At 37.6% G+C, this 21,141-nt stretch overlaps 2 protein-coding genes across 3 annotated transcripts; both read left to right on the top strand.

Annotated features, from left to right (window-relative positions):
- The first annotated feature begins 123 nt into the window (after positions 1-123).
- LOC122981371 (nuclear factor 7, ovary-like) lies at positions 124-3,052 on the top strand. The gene is made up of 2 exons (XM_044350068.1): positions 124-442; positions 908-3,052. The coding sequence occupies exon 2, from the start codon at positions 925-927 to the stop codon at positions 2,320-2,322; it is 1,398 nt and encodes a 465-aa protein (XP_044206003.1). The 5' UTR covers positions 124-442; positions 908-924; the 3' UTR covers positions 2,323-3,052.
- Positions 3,053-8,371: 5,319 nt separating this feature from the next.
- LOC122981372 (nuclear factor 7, ovary-like) lies at positions 8,372-10,962 on the top strand. 2 transcript variants are annotated; one of them, XM_044350069.1, is made up of 2 exons: positions 8,372-8,510; positions 9,419-10,962. In XM_044350069.1, the coding sequence occupies exon 2, from the start codon at positions 9,436-9,438 to the stop codon at positions 10,822-10,824; it is 1,389 nt and encodes a 462-aa protein (XP_044206004.1). In that variant the 5' UTR covers positions 8,372-8,510; positions 9,419-9,435; the 3' UTR covers positions 10,825-10,962. The 2 variants fall into 2 exon arrangements, with proteins under 2 accessions (XP_044206004.1, XP_044206005.1); XM_044350070.1 differs by lacking the exon at positions 8,372-8,510 and adding an exon at positions 8,724-9,309.
- The last annotated feature ends 10,179 nt before the right edge of the window (positions 10,963-21,141 follow it).

Below are 21,141 nucleotides of genomic sequence, written 5' to 3'. Positions count from 1 at the left end.
AAAACATATTAGTGATTTTTATTGACTTTATTTATTGATGTTGGCTTTCTTGTTTATTTGTATTTCACTTTCACTGTTTTTGTTAGTGGTGCTACAGTTATGTTGGTACTAGTGTTGTCATGTCTCTTTAACTCCATGAAAAACAAACCAAAGTAAAAACCAGTAGAATAACAGTGGAGATGAGTTTGGTTTCTTGTGTATTTTTCCATTTGAGATGCAGACAGCTGACAGAGCTTCATCACATCATCATCTTCTCTTTGTGCTCTTCCCATGAAAGTTATGGTGACATTATGATGTGATCTCAAAGCAGTGCGATGGATCATATTCATCATATTTATCATCTGTTCCTTAAATAAGCTCCACCTCTAACAGGGCATCATCTGACACAAAGCAGGAAACAGGTTCTTACTGTTCAGCTTCACTGAAAGGAGGCAGACAGACGGTAAGATTTACCTTCATTACAAAGCTGTGATTTAAACTGAGAGAGGACAATTACAGCAGGAAGCACTGAAGACCTGAAGTACTGAAATAGTTCAACTTCAACCTGCTGCTGACTGAGAAAACACGAGTCAAAGTGAAAGTAACTGAGACACTTTCTACAGCAGGAAACACAACTGACTTCCTGTTTTAATGTCTTGTCTGCTGTGTTTTTCTTTTCAATGAAATACATTCTGTGTTAAATGTGAAGCAACAGCATTTATTAGAGGAGGTCTGACAAAGCTTCACCCCTCAGCTGACTCACCTGAGACGAAGCAGGATGTTCTCTAAAGAGACACACAGACTGAAAAACAGACAGATGTGAGTTTGACTAGAAACTGGAGTCAAAGTGAAAGTAAATTTCAGTGAAGTTAGTAGAGTAGGGAGGGGAGCCATGACTGACTGTACTTTCTGTCTTCTGTGTTTTCAGCTTCACTTGGAGACAAAATGTCTTTCAGATCAGAGGAGGATCTCTGCTGTCCGATCTGTCATGACATCTTTAGAGATCCTGTTGTTCTGTCATGTAGCCACAGCTTCTGTAAAGACTGTCTGAAGAGCTGGTGGGGAGAGAAACCAACACATGAGTGTCCAGTTTGTAAGAGAATATCTTCCAGGGAAGAACCACCTGTTAGTCTGGTGTTAAAGAACCTGTGTGAGTCCTTCTTACAGGACAGAGATCAGAGAGCTTCAGAGGCTCTCTGCAGTCTGCACTCTGAGAAACTCAAACTCTTCTGTCTGGACCATCAGCAGCCAGTGTGTGTCGTCTGCAGAGATTCAGAACAACACACCAACCACAGATTCAGACCCATCGATGAAGCTGCACGACAACACAAGAAGATGCTTGAGGAAACTTTGGAGCCCTTAAAAGACAAGTTAAAGGTTTGTGAACAAGTTAAAGTGAAGTTTGATCAAACAGCAGAACACATTAAGGTCCAGGCCGGACACACAGAGAGGCAGATTAAGGAGCAGTTTAAGAAGCTTCACCAGTTTCTAGAAGAGGAAGAGGAGGCCAGGATGGCTGCTCTGAGGGAGGAAGAGGAGCAGAGGAGTCAGATGATGAAGGAGAAGATGGAGACTCTGAGCAGAGAGATAGCAGCTCTTTCACACACAGTCAGAGCAACAGAGGAGGAACTGAGAGCTGAAGACGTCTCATTCCTGCACAACTACAAGGCTGCAGTTGAAAGAGTCCAGCGCTGCCTCCTGCTGGATGATCCACAGCTGCTCTCAGGAGCTCTGATAGACCAGGCCAAACACCTGGGCAACCTGACCTTCAACATCTGGAATAACATGAAGGAGATGGTCTCATACACTCCTGTCATTCTGGATCTAAACACTGTTTATCCAAGACTCATTCTGTCTGAAGATCTGACCAGTGCGAGATATGGAGAGAAACAGCAGCAGCTTCCTGATAATCCAGAGAGGTTTGATTATTATGTCTCTGTCCTGGGCTCTGAGGGCTTTAACTCAGGGACTCACAGCTGGGATGTCGAGGTTGGAGAAAATATATACTGGAGACTGGGTGTGTTATCAGAGTCTGTCCAGAGGAAGGGAATCATACAGTCTGGATTATGGACAATAGAGTTCTATAATGATAAATACTCAGCATGGTCACCACCAGCTCTCTCCACTGTTCTACCAGTGAAGAAGAAGTTTCAGAGGATCAGAGTGAATCTGGACTGGAACAGAGGAAATCTGTCCTTCTCTGATCCTGATACTAACACACACATACACACCTTCACACACACTTTCACTGACAGACTGTTTCCATACATTAACACTGTGAATAAACTCCAACTGAAGATTTCCCCATTGAAGGTCTCTGTGACAGTGGAACAGAGCAGTTAGAGATGGTGATGATGGTTCTTATAATTACTCTCATTTATTTGATAATTTAATTAAATATACTGTATGTGAAACTCTATATGAAATAATTCAAAATATTTCTACAATTGTTCATTTGATGTGATGAAGTCAAAATAATTCTATCTGTAAATGTGTTTTTATTTAGTTTTGATTAGTTGAATTCTGTCATTTAATCAGAGGAGGGTTTTTATTTAAGATGGACATGTGAGTTTTAAAGTGGATGTGAATTTGGGTTCATGTTGGTGATTTAAGAGCTGAAGTTTTCTCTGCTGTTTCTCTCTGAATAAGAAAACCTGCTAAATGTAGAAAATGTAAATGATTCCTGATGTTTGCTGGATGTTCATGTAACCTGTAACCTGCTGTGATTCTTTTCAACTGGAAAACTTTGTGTGGAAACCAATAAAAAGTGAAGCGGGAAATGTGTTCAGATTTATTGTCATCATGTTTTAGTTCTAACCTCCATTTTATCAAACGTAACAATATACACAGACTCTACAGGATCCATCATCTTTCTTAACTATTCATCTCTTTTCTCTCAGTTTCTGTTAGTAAATTGTCTCCACAGGTAGCCTTCAAATCACACAAATCTCCTGCTGTCTATATGTTGTTAACTTATTAAAATAACCGTATCTATAATGATGGATCAAGTTTCTCTGTGAGCTCTCTGGTTTCACTGCGGACATACAGAGCTACTGTGGCCATGTACATAAAATCAACAGATCAATCAATAAAAACAAAGCAGTTTTCTACCGATTCAAAGAGATTCCTCTTTGAGCTGGCCTCCAAGAACTCAAGAAATTCTAATGACATCTCTTTAATTTGTTCTTCAACTAAATATATCCTATTTAATCTTGTATTGCAACAAGTTAATTTGTTTTTGTAACATTATTTAGACATAATTAGTAACATTAAGTCTCGTATTTCCATGTATAGTAATTTAGTTTTGAAGTAAACACGTACAGCATATTATTTTGAAGTAGACACCGCTGAAGACTTGAGCGTAGTCAGACTAAACGTTACAACACTCATCTTAAGTTAATACAAGCCAACTAAAGCCTGAATCCGCAACTTAAGCTCAAGAAGAAGAAGAAAAAGAAGAAGAAGAAGAAGAAGAAGAAGAAGAAGAAGAAGAAGAAGAAGAAGAATGTTTGAAACTGAACCTCTACCTGCTGTCTGAGAGCAATACTGCGAACTAGAAGTGAAGCCTGCCTAAAGACTCTGTCGGAGCAGTCTGAAATGACTTGTAAACAAACAACGTTAGCTTTAATGATAGCTGCTTAACATTGCTAGAAACTCATCAGAAGTCCAGGAAATCATTTGAAGGCCAGTCAAGGTTTGCTTGTATTTACTGTGAGATAGTGATGAAAATAATAATCCCAGTTGTGATTTGCAATCTTTGTTTTAACAGACTTTAGCTGTTAGCGCTAGCATTAGCCTTTAGCCTGCTAGCATGAACTTATTAGCTATTATAGCTGAACTGGTTGTTTCATGTGTTGGCTGCTGTTTGTGGTGATAACATGATATAATTTGGCTGCCGTAATGCTTGGTGACACATATATCTGTTTGTTTAAACTTGTCAATTGATCTCTGTGTAAACTGTTAGAATGAAGTTGGTGTTAGTGGCGCCCAGTTATTGTTCTGCGCTGCCATGCGCAATTGAAAGGACACTATAATAATAATAATAATAGCGCTATTTGTATAGCACCTTTCATACAAAAATAATAATCGTAATAATGATAATAATGCAGCTCAAAGTGCTTGCAACAAGAGAAATAACATGCACCAAGTGCTGCAAATCACAAAAGACATACATTTAACAAATTATGTAAATGTATATCAGAAGGAAAATAAAAACATGGTGATAATGTAAATAAACATAAGATAAAATAAAGTGAAAACATAGAATGCGTAGAATGTATACAATGAAGTAAAATTCAACATTATTAAAAGAAGTGCAGCTGTGTAAGTGCATAAGTGCAAAGCAGACTGAGACAAAAGCTAGTTAAAGGCTAAGGTGAAGATATAAGACAAGACCCTGTGTGGATTAACGTTAATTAATGAACCCACTGCTGCGAGACTCCAGAGCGGATGATAATAATTGTGAACAAGTTAAGTGCAACTTGTTGAATTGAAGTACTAATGGTGCCCCAATTACTGAACGTGGCTGTGAGATTTCAGCACGTATGAACTTATTGCATACATATAATTGAAAGACCTTAAGGCTAGCCTGACTGCCACGAAGTTCCGTAGTCACCCCTGCCTAGGTTAGCAGCAAGTGCATATCAGTGGGCGAAGCCAAAGAATCTGCATTTACAACTTCCAGGACACCCTTATCTGCTATTTACAGAAGTACAATAAGCTACAGCACCCTATTTGGATTTAATTAACTGAATTTGGCATGTGAACTTCTTTTTAAAACATTTACAGGCTATTGTGTGAGTCAAATGAGAACTCTAACAATTTGAACCAGAACAAATTATTTGAATGTTAATGCTATGGATTTTGATACTTTAGCTTCTGTACTGAAATTGTTGTCTGACTATCCACATCAATTGTGGAATCAATATTAGACTAACTTAAAATAGCTGACCTTAATGACTAAAATCTATTGTACTCAAACTATAGTATACTATTCGAAATTTGCCATTAGTTCTCACTATTCACACCATTAATTAATTAATTTGAGATTAAATTTCACACTTAGATTACAAGAAAAAAAAATCATAATAAATAAGTAAATAAAATAAGATTATCTTTCTCTTTCCTCTGACATCCTAATACTACACTAAGTGAACATTGAAAGTAATTATCCAGAACCACTGTGGAGTTTACCAGTTTTAGCTTTTTCTGATTCTCTCATCAGTTTCACTGCCTCTGGATGCCTGTCTTTCTAAATCCACATTGCTGCAGCTGTGGATTGTGAAACAGGGTGTCAGGGGACTGTACGGCAGAAATTGTAGTTTCAGAGTTGGCTTCTTTGGTGACTGTCACAGTGGGGGAACCTTTGATAACTGACTTAACTTCATTAAACAATAAGTAACCCAGACTGTTACTTACATAGAATTCATCCTATTCCTAACACTCATTGAATAGAATAAAGATAAACTTGTGAAACTTTAATTCAAACATTTTCGAACATTTTAGAAAACAAACAAATTAAAACCTATAAGCAAGAAGCAATGAATTACAAATGTATAGGCAAGAGCATCAAAACAAAATCTTCAAACAAGAACAAATCATTCAGGTTGGAAACAAACAAAATGTTACAAGTTCCTCTTAGGTCATGTTTACTTCCTATGAGTCGAAACAAGCCTTGGACACTGTTAGGTAATTGTTGAGTTTTGTCTGTACATGATTTGGGCAGTTTTGAAGTCGACCAAATCTTTGAATTTTAGTGCTTTTAATTTAATAAAGAATGGATTTGCTGGTTCTCTATAAGTAGTGTTGTTTACAATTCATATGGCTTTATCTTTTTATGGATGAAGATTGGTTTAGTGTTTGTCTATATGTATTTCTCCAATCTTCTACAGTGAGTTAGTATGTATGGAACTATAAAGGAACAATGTAAAGTGTATAATGAAGCTCGATTTAGAAAATCTTTGGCTTTATATAGTATTGCAATTTATTTTGATATTTTACATTAATATAATTTATATATAGCTTCCAGCACAATTTATTATCTATTGTCACTCCAAGAAATTTAATTTCAGTCACTCTTTCGATTTCTACATCATTTATCATGATTTTCTTATTTGAGTTTTTGAATGATTACCAAAGATTATAAATTTCATTTTACTTAAATTCAGTATAGTTTATTTGCATCAAAATCACTCTTTAGCTTTTACAATTCCTCTTCAAAAGTTTGGTCCAAGTTGTCCCAACAACAGAGGAAACTTGTATTATCTGTAAATAGAACACTTCACATATGTATTTATGTACAAAATAAACAACAGTGGTCCCAACACTGAGCCATGGGAACCGCACAAGTAACCTTCAGTAATTGTGATTTAAAATATTGTATCTGAACATACTGATATCCCTTCTTGAAGTAGCGGGTAAGTCAGGAGAATACTGTCCCTCTACTTCCATATCTCTGTAATTTTGTCATCATTAGACATGGTCTACCGTGCCAAATGTTTCTTTTGAGATCCAGAAATACAATATTACATATTTATTTTCTATTGCTGTAGTTATCTCGTCTACCAATTCTATAAGTGCAAACAAAGTGTCCTATTAGTTCTAAATCAATATTGCTGTTCACACAGTACATTATGTTTTGTGATGCAACCATCTAGTCTTGTACAAAATTCTTTTATTATTATATTATTTATATGACTTTAGAAATGATAGAATCATATATATTTGACACAGTAACTCACAAAGAAATTGAAAATTGAACACCTTTTAGTAGGTTCTCTGAAATGAACAATTCTGATTTTGATACGAGGAAACAAATTCAATAACCAAATTACTTTTTTTTTACCTAAATTGTACAAAATCAGACATGGCAAATCCAGCCAAGTCTGTAATCTCAGAGCAGAGAAATTCTTTGAAAGATTTAGGATGAATGATTGGAAAGCATGAATGGTGAACAGTAAAGTGTCATGGCTTGACCACGTACCCTAATCAGCTGACAACTGCGTAAACTGAGCACAGTAGGATCTGCGAAAATGAAAAGGCAACCACGTATGTACTCAAGTGTATCAGATGTTAGTAACCAAAGCCATAAAACTAACCCACATTCCTGAGGACTTTGTGAAGCCTCCCTGCAAATCTGAGGCAAACCTGAAATTCATTTAAATTAAATGTCTAATCATTAGGCAACTTATATCATGTTATTTGTCATATAAATACAAGAAGAATGGTATAACTTTCATGGGTGTATGACTGTCTACTAAAGAGATATAGGACTTAGATTGTATTAACCTTTGCACTACAGTTAACCATACCGCCCTCTATTGACAAGAGTTAAATTCCCTTATGTGAAGAGTTAATGAATGTTTGATAACCATATATTTGTATTGTAAAATCATCCAAGTATTTATTACTCATGATCTATTAACCTCATAGACAATCATATTTTAATAGTTAAATTAGACGAGCAGGTGTGTTGAAAGAATGAAGTTTCTGAAGTATTAGGAATGTAAAGATATAATGTTTGAAGGATTTGAGTTTAAAGTTTTCTTTTATTGTTAAACAATAGTCATGTTGAATACTTTTTATTATGGAGTAAGAGTTATGTTCAATTTATATTTAAATATGTTTCTGAAAGTAATCTAATCACATAAGTGTTGCCTAACTTTAGTTCCTTTCACTATAGTATTAAAGTTTATTTCAGTAGATGGTTTAAAATGTGTAAATAGTTTGAGAAAGTTGAACCAATGAAGGTTGTATGCTTAGACATCATGAAGTGTTAATATGAAGGTTAATGTTTGTTATTAGATGAACTGACTTATTATGAAGCATATGTAAACTGCTTAACCGTTATCAATCAGAAAATATCATGAAATGCTTGGACTTTATGAAAAGAATGTATCTACAGCTTTAATGTGAAATGTTAGGCCCCGGTGACTCTGAAGTGTGATTTTTGGTGTGTAAAACTCAGAATTAGACTTCAGGAGATGCAGACTGCAAAGCACCAGCCACACCTAAAGTCCCAAAAGAATATAATATTCATCAATAATTCAGTGTGAAATCCTCCAGAACACACCCAAACTCCTCCCGTTTTATCCTAACTTACAAAAACAGCTTTTATTTAGCAGGGTAATATATAGCTGATGTCATGTTACTGTGAGTTTTTATTAGTGGTGCTACAGTTGTGTTGGTACTAGTGTTGTCATGTTTTTCATGTCTCTTTAACTCCATGAAAAACAAACCAAAGTAAAAACCAGTAGAATAACAGTGGAGACGAGTTTGGTTTCTTGTGTGTTTTTCCATTTGAGATGCAGACAGCTGACAGAGCTTCATCACATCATCATCTTCTCTTTGTGCTCTTCCCGTGAAAGTTATGTTGATATTATGATGTGATCTCAAAGCAGTGCAATGGATCGTATTCATCATATTTATCATCTGTTCCTTTAATAAGCTCCACCTCTAACAGGGCATCATCTGACACAAAGCAGGAAACAGGTTCTTACTGTTCAGCTTCACTGGAAGGAGGCAGACAGACGGTAAGATTTACCTTCATTACAAAGCTGTGATTTAAACTGAGAGAGGACAATTACAGCAGGAAGCACTGAAGACCTGAAGTAGTGAAATAGTTCAACTTCAACCTGCTGTTGACTGAGAAAACACGAGTCAAAGTGAAAGTAACTGAGACACTTTCTACAGCAGGAAACACAACTGACTCCCTCTTTTAATATCTCGTCTGCTGTGTTTTTCTTTAAACATTGTAAAGTAAACTGGTTGCTCATTTTTCAGTTTGTCTGTTTGTTCTTTTTTCTTCTTCTAACTTTTCATAAGTTGGTTCTGGAAAAAGATAGTCCACCCAAAATATACTTTCTGCCTACACTATTGCTATGTGAACCTGAACTTCCTGCACAATAAAAGATCCATTACAACAGAACCACGGAGCCTCTGAATGACAGTTTATTTTCTAAGCTTCATAAAGGTCATGAAGTTCTGTACTGTACAGATAAAATCAGATAAAATCTATTAGTCTGTGACCTGTAGATATGATGGTAGGTGTGTTTTTGAACACCGGAATGAAACACACTGTGTTACATGTGAAGCAGCAGCATTTATTAGAGGAGGTCTGACAAAGCTCCACCCCTCAGCTGACTCACCTGAGACAAAGCAGGAAACAGTTTATTCTTCGTCTCTAAGGAGACACACAGACTGAAAAACAGACGATCAGATTCACCTTCAGACCAAACTAACAACTTCCTCTGAGTGAGTACAGCTACAGGAGAGAAAAGTGGAAAACTAGAACTCTGCTGCTTCAACCTGCTGACTCTCCACACACTGAATGTGAGTTTGACTAGAAACTGGAGTCAAAGTGAAAGTAAATGTCAGTGAAGTTAGTAGAGGAGGGAGGGGAGCCATGACTGACTGTACTAACTGTCTGCTGTGTTTTCAGCTTCACTCGGAGACAAAATGGCTTCCAGATCAGAGGAGGATCTCTGCTGTCCGGTCTGTCATGACATCTTTAGAGATCCTGTTGTTCTGTCATGTAGCCACAGCTTCTGTAAAGACTGTCTGAAGAGCTGGTGGAGAGAGAAATCAACACGTGAGTGTCCAGTTTGTAAGAGAAGATCCTCAAAGGGAGAACCACCTGTTAGTCTGGTGTTAAAGAACCTGTGTGAGTCCTTCTTACAGGACAGAGATCAGAGAGCTTCAGAGGCTCTCTGCAGTCTGCACTCTGAGAAACTCAAACTCTTCTGTCTGGACCATCAGCAGCCAGTGTGTGTCGTCTGCAGAGATTCAGAAAAACACACCAACCACAGATTCAGACCCATTGATGAAGCTGCACGACAACACAAGAAGATACTTGAGGAAACTCTGAAGCCCTTAAAAGAGAAGTTAAAGGTTCTTGAACAAGTTAAAGTGAAGTTTGATCAAACAGCAGAACACATTAAGGTCCAGGCCCAACACACAGAGAGGCAGATTAAGGAGCAGTTTAAGAAGCTTCACCAGTTTCTAGAAGAGGAAGAGGAGGCCAGGATGGCTGCTCTCAGGGAGGAAGAGGAGCAGAAGAGTCAGATGATGAAGGAGAAGATGGAGGCTCTGAGCAGAGAGATAGCAGCTCTTTCACACACAATCAGAGCAACAGAGGAGGAGCTGAGAGCTGAAGACGTCTCATTCCTGCACAACTACAAGGCTGCAGTGGAAAGAGTCCAGCGCTGCCCCCTGCTGGATGATCCACAGCTGCTCTCAGGAGCTCTGATAGACCAGGCCAAACACCTGGGCAACCTGACCTTCAACATCTGGAACAAGATGAAGGAGATGGTCTCCTACACTCCTGTCATTCTGGATCCAAACACTGTTTATCCACAACTCATCTTGTCTGAAGATCTGACCAGTGTGAGATATGGAGTAGAGAAACAGCAGCTTCCTGATAATCCAGAGAGGTTTAACTTCTTCTCTGTTCTGGGCTCTGAGGGCTTTAATTCAGGGTCTCACAGCTGGGATGTCGAGGTTGGAGAAAATATATACTGGAGACTGGGTGTGTTATCAGAGTCTGTCCAGAGGAAGGGAGCCATAGAGTCTGGATTATGGAGAATAGGGTTCCATGATGATAAATACTCAGCATTGTCACCATCAACTCCAGACACTGTTCTCCCAGTGAAGAAGAAGTTCCAGAGGATCAGAGTGAATCTGGACTGGAACAGAGGAAATCTGTCCTTCTCTGATCCTGATACTAACACACACATACACACCTTCACACACACTTTCACTGACAGATTGTTTCCCTACATTAACACTGTGAATGAACTGAAGATTTCCCCACTGAAGGTCTCTGTGACAGTGGAACAGAGCAGTTAGAGACGATGATGATGGTTCTTATAATTACTCTCATTTATTTCTTAAAGGGAAAAGTTGCTGAATTTAACCTCTGAAGCTTCTGTCCTCCTGCTGTCTCATTATTCCAAAATATGTTCATGTTGTTTCACTTGTTGCTGTTTTTGTCAAACTAACAAAACAAACAAACAAACAAAAATGATTCGATTTATTTTCTGAGATTTATATTTGGTCTCTTCAGCCTTTAGTTTTTTATTGATACTGTGTCATTTTAAATGGTTGTTCATGTTTTCTGATGTTGACTTTGTGTGGAGCCATGAAGACCAGCAGCCAAGAATCAATTACTGCATGATGAACTTTATTTTAAATCACAGTTCACAGTAATTTATTGTTTAATTAAATATACTGTATGTAAAACTGTATATGAAATAATTCAAAATATTTTTACAATTTTTCATCTGATGTGATGAAGCCCAAATAATTCTGTCTGTAAAAAAGTGTTTTTATTCAGTTTTCATCAGTTGAATTCTGTCATTTAATCAGAGGAGGAGTTTTATTTAAGGTGGACATGTGAGTTTGGGTTCATGTTGTTGATTTAAGAGCTGAAGTTTTCTCTGCTGTTTCTCTCTGAATAAGAAAACCTGCTAAATGTAGAAAATGTAAATGATTCCTGATGTTTGCTGGATGTTCATGTAACCTGTAACCTGCTGTGATTCTTTTCAACTGGAAAACTTTGTGTGGAAACCAATAAAAAGTGAAGCAGGAAACGTGTTCAGATTTATTGTCATCATGTTTTAGTTCTGACCTCCATTTTATCAAACGTAACAATACACACAGACTCTACATGATCCATCATGTTTTCTAACTATTTGTCTCTTTTCTTAGTTTTTGTTAGTAAATTGTCTCCACAGGTAGCCTTCAAATCACACAAATCTCCTGCTGTCTATATGTTGTTAACTTATTAAAATAACTGTATCTATAATGATGGATCAAGTTTCTCTGTGAGCTCTCTGGTTTCACTGCAGACATACAGAGCTACTGTGGCCGTGTACATAACATCATATCAATTATAGCGGTCTTACATTAACTGTAGATTTTTGTAAATATAAACCTAATTATCTGTGTTAGTAAAGTGTTTGCTAAAGCTTTGTGAAGCTAAATCCAATTTGTTGTTGGAGGATATATCCTTGTTTTATATTACATAGCCATCAAATTTGCATGATTAATGTAAAAAATACTTAAAAACTCCTCCAATTATACTTCATATCACTTGAAATTAGCAATATAATGTTGTAAATATAAATGTGATTATCTGTATTACAGCAGCATTATGACATTATTTCTTAAAGTAAAGCAAAGGTTTTAGCAGGAGTAGATTTTTTTTTTTTTTTAAGTATCCATTAATTAAGTTAAAAAACTGTACTTTTATGAGATAGTTATTCTGACGTCAGGTTAAATATCGTAAGGTTTTATCTGAGTTTTTAATATTTTAAATTGAGTTTCTTTTATTGTTTGATTCTATTTTATATTTATGTATTTGACAGAGTGTTTGAAGCATATTTAGAGTGATGCACTGCATATTTACAGTTGCGAAAATTTTGAATTTATTATCAACTACGCCAGTAGTCTGCTAGTTATCTTGACTAATCAGCTAACTAGCAGACGAGGGTAGGCCACACATATCTGTTTATTTATTGAACTATAGCTCCCAGGCTAAGTGTTTTAGCATCCATTCACTAACATGATATGGTTAGCATTAGCTTTGCAATGCTTCATTTTAAAGCTACTTATCAACTCCGTAATTAATACAGATTTGAGTGGTTAAGCTAGTTAGCTTAATACAGTAGCTTTCAAACCATGTCAGGCTAATTTGAATTCTCAATCTAGCTAAAAGAAAAGAAAAATGCAGTACACTGTTTTCTCATGGGTGATATGAAGTGTTGTGAAGTCAGCTTGACTGGACAGCCACATCAATCATCTTTCTCCTAAATATGATTGGGCAGGTATTTATTATGTAATTAATAACCTTGATTAGCCCTGCCTAACTGCAACCCAGTAACAAGGGAAGGGAGAGAAACTTTCTAAGGAATTAGATAGTTATGTCAAAAGGTTATGTTCATACTTTTTAGGTGTTTACTACATGCACATTAGATCCAAAATTACATTATTAATAGCCAATCATGGATTTGTCTTTACAGGAGCTTTAACATTTAAATCTGAGAACTCATAGTAACAGACATGTAATCAGATTTTTTCTGTCCGTTACTGAAATCATAAAGTTTTTGAATCGTTTGTCTCAATTCTGTGACATTTTTCTTTCTTTCTTTTCTAAAGTTGGACACTGATTGCATGAGTGAGGAAGAGCCGGTTTGACTGCTGTTCGTTTAATGACATCATCTCAATGGTTTAATGACATCTGACTGTTTAATTCAACAACTAGATATTCGCTTAACAGCAGTGGATGGAAATGCACATGAAACTGAATTTTCTTTTGCTGATTTTCTGGGAAGTAGGTTAAAATTTGCACTACATTCAAATGGAAACAATTTTTTTCTGTGTGTATTATTGTGCCAGTGTGTGTGATATTGTCTGTATCCTCCATGCATACCTGACATGCATAAGTGTGTCTATTTTTTGCATGTATGCGTATTTGTGTATGTGTAATTGTCTGGTCTGCATCTGTGTCTACAATTTGTGCATTTGTGTGTGCATGTGTGTGTGTGTTTGTATTAATAAAGAGTGATAAATGACGGGCTCAGAGGAAATGTTGGATTCCTGCTCGGCTCCTGTTCCTGTGAGAAACCTCGCTAAAGAAAGCAGACATAAATAACAGCTGCCACCCCGCCATCCTGCCCGCAATACTACACTGTGTGTGTGAATATATGTGTGTGTATGTTAGTCCACTCTTAACAGTATCCCATTGGAGAAAAAGTGCAAAGAAAACAAAGGTCAAGGATGTATTTATATTCACGCACACACACACATGGACATATTCACACAGACACACACACACGTAAGTGAGTGATGGCGCTGCCTCTCCTCAAAGACACATAGTAAAGTGTATGTGGTGTGTGTCAGGGCAAAAAGTCAGTGAACGTCTCACCAAAGTGTGTTAGCTTCTTGTTTCCACATGGCCCCCGGTTTGAAAGAGTTGTTTCTGAAGGGACGGGGCTATTAAGGAGCAACGTTATTAGCACTAAAGTACAGGAGCTATTAAATCGACCTGTAACAGATGATTGCAGCTTTAGATCAGATTCAGAGGTGATTTACTTCATAATGAAAACGGCTGCATTAACCACATGCTGCTTGTACAGTAATGGGGTCTTGAAAAGAATAAAAGGGAGCTCAGATTAGATTCAAAGTTCATAAATGGAGACAGATGGGAGTCGTCCTGGTGGGTCAGTGTGCTGAAGCTGTTGCACACAACATCTCTTCAAACTGTTCTTTCTTTTTCTGTTATTCTTTCTCCCTGATATTGATAGTTGTCTAAAGACCATTGCAGTTATTGGGCCAATTATGATTTGGGAGGCAAAACAGGTCTTAAAGGTGTAATTTCCACTTTTCAAAATCTTATTTTTGTCCCCCAGACTTATGGTTTCAGTTTGATTTGGGGCCGTGCACAGCCTGAAATTAAGACATTTCAGACATTTCTTTGTCTGTTCTTCTTTTTTTTTTTCGTAATAAAATCCTTTTACCATGTTTTTATTTACAGTCATATTTGTAAACACTATCTATCATAAAGGTTTACATAACAATTTAATCAAAATTTGTCATTTGCTACATTAATTTAAATGCATATGATATATATGAAGCATAGCTATGCTATTGCTATATCTTACATACATATACTGTATGTGTCAACATATATATAGTTACTATTTCTTACATTATATTATGTTGCGTAATGCTGTGCTATGTTTTTGTACTGCACTGAATTTGTTGGGAAGAGGTCGGGGTGGATGGTTGACACCAGAGACTAAGCTTCACATCCCGAGTCCTGTGTGTTTTCAGGTTTAGGCAACAAAAGCACTTTAGTTAATGAAAGATGGTGGTTTCACTAAATGTTAATAAACACGTGTTTCATGCTTCAAGTCACTGCAGACTTGCTCTGTATCACACCAAGACCATGATCTTTCTCTAACCGTAACCAAGTGCTGCCAGAGTCTAAACATAACCATAAAAAAGATCAATAATGCTGCAGTTGCTACCAGTGGACATTGTATTGCAAGATCAAATATTGTAGGAAAATGAATCAAACACTTTGTTAGTGAACATTTAGCGGTGGGACTTCCGGTTTGTCGAGGAGGTAGGACATGTCTCCCCATGCTCCGAGAAGAATTGACTTAAATTTACCTATTTTTACTGTTTAACATTTGTTGGACAACTTTTAGACTGAGGTGCATTAATACTTTGGTTGGCTTTACCGATAAAAGGCAATCGACGTGCAAAACAGACTCTCTTCCATGATGGAGATGGAGTCGCTTTAACTTGACATTTTTTTGAAAATCAACTCATCATCCTCCACATTCCGTGCAGAGATGTCTTCCATTAAAGAGGAGCTGGAGAGTTCAATTGACTCAACACAACGGAAGATTGACTCCCAGGGAGAAACTATACAAAAGTTAGAACAAGCATCCACTGACCACAGTGTCTGTTACTGAGCTGGAATCTGCAGTGGCTATGCTGACTACACAACTCTAATGCGACCGGACAAAAAGTGCGAGGACCTGGTAGCAAGATCTAGGAAGAACAACATCCGTGTGACAGGCATCCCAGAGGGCCCTCGTATGGTTGACTTTATGGCCCAATTTTTGCAAAAACTACTCAGTCTGCAGGACAAGCCCATACTCAATAATGCCCATTGCTCCCTACGCATAAAGCCCAAAGATGGCAAACCACTTTGTTCATTTATAGTCAGAGTTCACTACTTTTAGGTCCGAAACCAGATTCTGCAACTAGCCAGAGAGGCTGGATCTCTGTTTTCCTTGATTATACGATGTCTGTTTCCATGAAGCGGGTGGCATTCAGGCAAGTCAAATGCCAGCAACGTTCCTTTTCTAAACTCAAATGGGGACGTCTCTACCTGGCAACACTGAGGATCACTCTGCCAAACAGGATCTCACACAATTTTTCGGAACCAACTTGCCATTAAGCCTCTCCCCATTACACCTCGCTCCCATGCAGGCGTTTCTGGTATTAGAAGGAATGATGTAGAGCAGAGGGTGTCCTTGTATGCAGACAACCTTCTGCTGTGTGGCTCCAATCTTCTGGCATCCACTTCTCTTATCCCTACAACCCAGGAGTGTTTTGCTCTCATGTCTGGCTATAAGCTAAACTTTGTTAAGAGTGAACTATTCCCCTTAAATAAGGCAACATGCACCTATGCAAAATGCAATTCACCATTTAAGATCTCTGAACGTAGTTTCATTCATTTTGGGGTTAATGTCACAGATTGATTTGTATAACACTAATTTTTCCCCACTTGGTAATTTATCTAGGGATGAATCTAACTTTGGCTGCAAGAGTTAATAATTTCAATGCCTCCCTCAAAATTAGACACTTTATTTTATGAATTCATCTGGGATTTAAAAAAAAAACTCCAAGACTGCGCAGAAAAATCTTACAAAGGCCTAAACCACTAGGTGGACTGTCCGTTTAGACCCTCCCCAATTTCAGGTACTATTATTGGTCTGCCAATCTTACAACCATACAATATTAGTTACAACAAGATACACTGAGCTTCCTCTCTTCCTGGCTTGTAATAGAATCAATGTCTTCCAAGCCAGTGTCACTTGCAGCTCTGGTCCACTCCCATATTTCACACCCTTCTTCTCCATATACAAAGAATATAATAGTTAAAACCTCTTTGAAAATCTGGAACCAATTCAGATGCCGTTTTGGCTTTCAAACATTTTCATCCTCTGCTCCATTAACAGCAAACCATGCCTTTCCTCCGTCCTTGACTGACGGTGCATTTAAAATATGGTTCAATCTTGGTATCCAAACATTCCAGGACCCCTGCCTTGATAACACTTTAGCATCCTTGCAGCAGTTATAAGTGAAGTATAGTCTCCCTAAACATCGCTTCTTTAGATATCTACAAATTTGCGGTTTTATCAGCAATAAATCCCCTTAGTTCCCTTACCAGCCTGAGATTATGCCTTTGGATAACTTTCTCACACCTATCACTAAGTTGAAAGGCATGTTGTCTTATCTTTATGGTGAGAAACACTCGCTACGTCTGGCTCCTCTAGACTCTGTAGGAACCCTATGGGAGAGTGATCTTTGGGAGGAAGAGCTCTGGAAAAAAGCTCTTAACCGAGTGTACACATAATCTATCTGTGCCAAACATGGGCTCATACAGTGCAAAAATATTCACCGCCCTCAATATACTAAGGTCTGACTTGTGTAGATATAGACCTAATCTAGCTCCAGCTACATATACACGTTTTAATAATAACAATAATAATAATAATAATAATAATAATAATAATAATACATGTTATTTATAGAGGGCTTTTCAGGGTACTCAAAGACACTTTACATAAGTTAAATGATTATAGAAAACAACACAAAAAAAATTATTAACACACAACATTAATCACACATTCAAAGCAGTTCTGAAAAGGTGAGTTTTGATTAGTGATCTGAACATGGACAGAGCTCTGTCACCCCAGGTCTGATGCTTGGTCCTGAGTGGTGGAGACAGGATGTTGGCATCAGAGGAGCAGAGGCTGTGGTGGTGGAGCAGGTCAGTGAGGTGGGAGGGGGGCTGGTTATGGAGAGCTTTGTGAGTGAGAGGACGGACTGGTCTTGACCATCTTTACAAACTGTCTGGTCTGAGCGTTTTGAGACATTGTCGGGAACAGTTGGGAAGCTGATTGCCCCACCGCTATTATCACTCAATTCAATAAAATGTGGGGCCTGTTCTTGTTTAAGGGGTTCAGTTTCCCAGCTGCTCCTGAGTGAATCACATAAGGGCTCCCTCCCATTTTCTGTATTTATTTTTGCACTTGGAACTGTGATATAGAGTGTAAACTTATATGATTATACCTCACTTTATTTGTATGATGTATGGTGAATGACGTATAGTGTGACTGAAATCCCTTTTATATAGTTTTATATATATATGATGCACATTTTCTTTTGTTTGTTTCTTTAACTTATTATTAGATTTGTCTAACTGCTCAAACAGAGTTTTTTCTCTGGGTGAGGGGTAGGGCTGGGTGATGTGGGAAAAATCAAATATCATGATATTTCTGACCAAATACCTCAATATCAATATTGTATTATAGGGATGACTATTGGTGCTTTCACAAAATATTTACACAATGAGATTTTATGATAAATAATCATCAGTAATATGGATATAATGACTAATTTGTAATTGTATATTTCCTTTGTTTAAAAATGTAATAAAAAATAAGTGAACCTTTTAATGATCACAACAATTGTGATTTGCGAGCTCTGCCTACACACAGATCACAAATATTGCAATGCCCTGTTTCACTAATGTTTGTCAAACTGCTGAAGAATTTGTGAGGGGTCGTAAGAATGGTGTTTCTTTTGATTAGTTAAACGTATCAAAATTAATGTGAGATGAAATTATCTCATGAGTACGGGTACGTTAATTAAAAACATCTCTTTACGTTGATAAAAAAACTTAATTCAGCCGGCAGGAGGCGTACAACAGAGAGGAGTAAACAGGAAGCGGTGGCGGAGAGAGATTGTAGGTGAATGAGAGGGAGGAATGAGTACAGGAGAAGATGGAAAATAAAGCAGCAGACATACAACATCATTGGAAGAATAATGGATGCAACTTAATTAACAAGGTGACTGCAATGTTAACTTCTGCAGCCTGTGCAGAACGTTTACTGACACATTCACACAGAACTCTATCCAGGCACCATCAGATCTGTCGCCCACAACTACATCTGCATATGTGAGCCGTGAGTAATAACATGGACCAAAGGAAATTCCCCGTGGTGATCATGGATGCCAAACCCGGTGTAACAGGATTAAAATGCAGCATGTCAGAATAAAAAATACCACGATGAAGCACTTTCCAGAAACTCGCATGACTCACCTTCAAACCAAGTAAAGACGGATACCCAATAAAACCACTAACCTGTCATCAACTGTTGTCATTACTGCTTCGGTTTTTGTTCTGTTTGAGAGGAGGAGAGAAGGGAAAGGAAAAAACAGGAGTGATAAGAAGAAGAAATGAGAAAACACACAGAGGCGACGAGTGGATAAGTAAGATGATGCTAAGATAATTTGTGGAAATATAAGAAGATTTGAGGAAAAGGGTGCGATGACAGATCGGGCTCTCCTGCTAAGACAGCCTGATTTCCTGAGTGTTTAAATGGTGGGGCTAAAACAACAGCATGAAATGACACGTCTGAGGTTCGGGTTATGCTAACACTCCACCTCACTCCTTCTTTCTGTTTCTCTTTTACTCTCTCCGTTCTCCTGGCTCTTCCTTCCTTCGCTCCCCTGGCTAATGTTACCACTAACACCTACTGACGCAGGCCTGGGTACCAGCCTGCTGTACAAACTGATGATCTAACCCACACAGCTGCTCCGTGAGTGTTTTGGTCCAAACGTGTGAGTGAGTGTGAGAAAGAGGGAGTGTGTCCATGTCCTGTATGTGTGTGTCCGCATACACGCATGTTGTATGTGAGCATGTGTTTATTCATGAAACATAATATACCCTCTGATCAATTAAACAGTGTGAATGATACTTTAATGTCTTTTTCTGAAGTGTGAGTTTCTGGTGACACTTTGTAAGGATTTTTTTTATGAAGCTTTTCTTCTTAATTTTCAATTTTCAATGGTTAAAACATGACAAGAGTTCAGTACATGTACGAATGAATCTTTAAAGTGAACTGCTGAGTCGTTGTCAGAGACTGAATCAGTAAAGTTTAGCAGTGGAGCTCCTCACTGGTGACTGAGCGTGCCGTGGTCATCTCAGCTATGATTCACAGTACGTTATGTCCTCATTAAAAGCTTATTAAAAGACAGCGAAAACCACAGAAAGAGTCATAATGTGATTACTGGTTGCAATGAGTGGTTGCTGAGCTGTAAATCTTAAAAACAGAGCTGTATAGTTCTGGTTTTGTACTGAACTCATCATAACAGCTTGAACCAGCAACAGACTGAGTAAGTCAGGATCTGTATGAACGGTGATGCGTTCACTTACTGTTGTACACACTGAGGTACATTTAAACAGAGATGAGATATCTTAGTTTAGAAAAAAAGTGACAATGAATCTTATAAACTGAACTACAAAACAATCACTAAACTGATTTGTAATTCACACCTCTACCACAGCCATGCCTGCTGCTCTGTGAGGCTCTGCTTTGGCATAGCAGCACTTTGAGCTACATGCTAACAAGCTGATGTTAAGAAGGTGTAATGTTTACCATGTTCACCATCTTAGTTTAGCTTGTCAGCATGCTAAGATGCTGATGTTAACAAAGTGTAATGTTTACCATGTTCACCATCTTAGTTTAGCTTGTTAGCATGCTAACATTTGATAATTAGCACTAAGCAGGAAGTACAGTTGAGGCTGTTGGAGTGTCATTTGTTTTGCAGGAATCATAAACCAAAGTATTGGCAAAACACTCAATGAAAAGTCAAGATCACCAAAGTTACTACAATTCATCCTGAGAGGGGCATGAATGTGTGAACCAAATTTCATGGCAATCTATCCAATAGTTACTGAGACATTTGTTATGTTCTCGGTCTACGGGAAACGGTCTATTAAGAGTCCCCACTCTTCCCAGTACATCATTCGGAGTTCAAAAAGTAGCAGTTTTTTTTTTTTTTTTAACAAAGTTTCAGATATGAACAATACCCAAAACCACAAACACAAGTTCACTTAGTCCAAACGCTAAACTTCTCTAAACACACACACACCGAGGAAGAGGAGGAGAGAGAGATCTGTTAGAAATCAAATGACAAAGGATGATAACACATTTCAGTCTGGATCAAAGTGGTGGACCAACCAACACTGGAACAACACTTCCTGACAAGTTTATAAGGGTTTATAAGCTGTAATTAATGGCTTTACTAATAATTTATACATAAACAATTGAACTAATAAGACATTAATAAGAACACGTTTTGGGTTGCCAGGTTGGGTAAAATCCTCCTCCAGCATCACATTTGCTTTGTCTTTTTAGCTCTTTAAATTATAACGAGGATGTCTTTGATGGACTGTCCAACCACTTACTGTTGTGTAAAGGCTGCAGGGCATGTTCACTAAAATAATACAGCTCCTAATTACTACAAAACTACTAATAAAGCTATAGTAAGTGACTATTAACCATTATTAAA

Source organism: Thunnus albacares, chromosome 4, assembly GCF_914725855.1.
Source record: "Thunnus albacares chromosome 4, fThuAlb1.1, whole genome shotgun sequence".
In the NCBI taxonomy this organism is placed as follows: domain Eukaryota; kingdom Metazoa; phylum Chordata; class Actinopteri; order Scombriformes; family Scombridae; genus Thunnus; species Thunnus albacares.
Note: the sequence above shows the minus strand (reverse complement) of the source record. Positions and strands in the feature narration are given on the sequence as shown.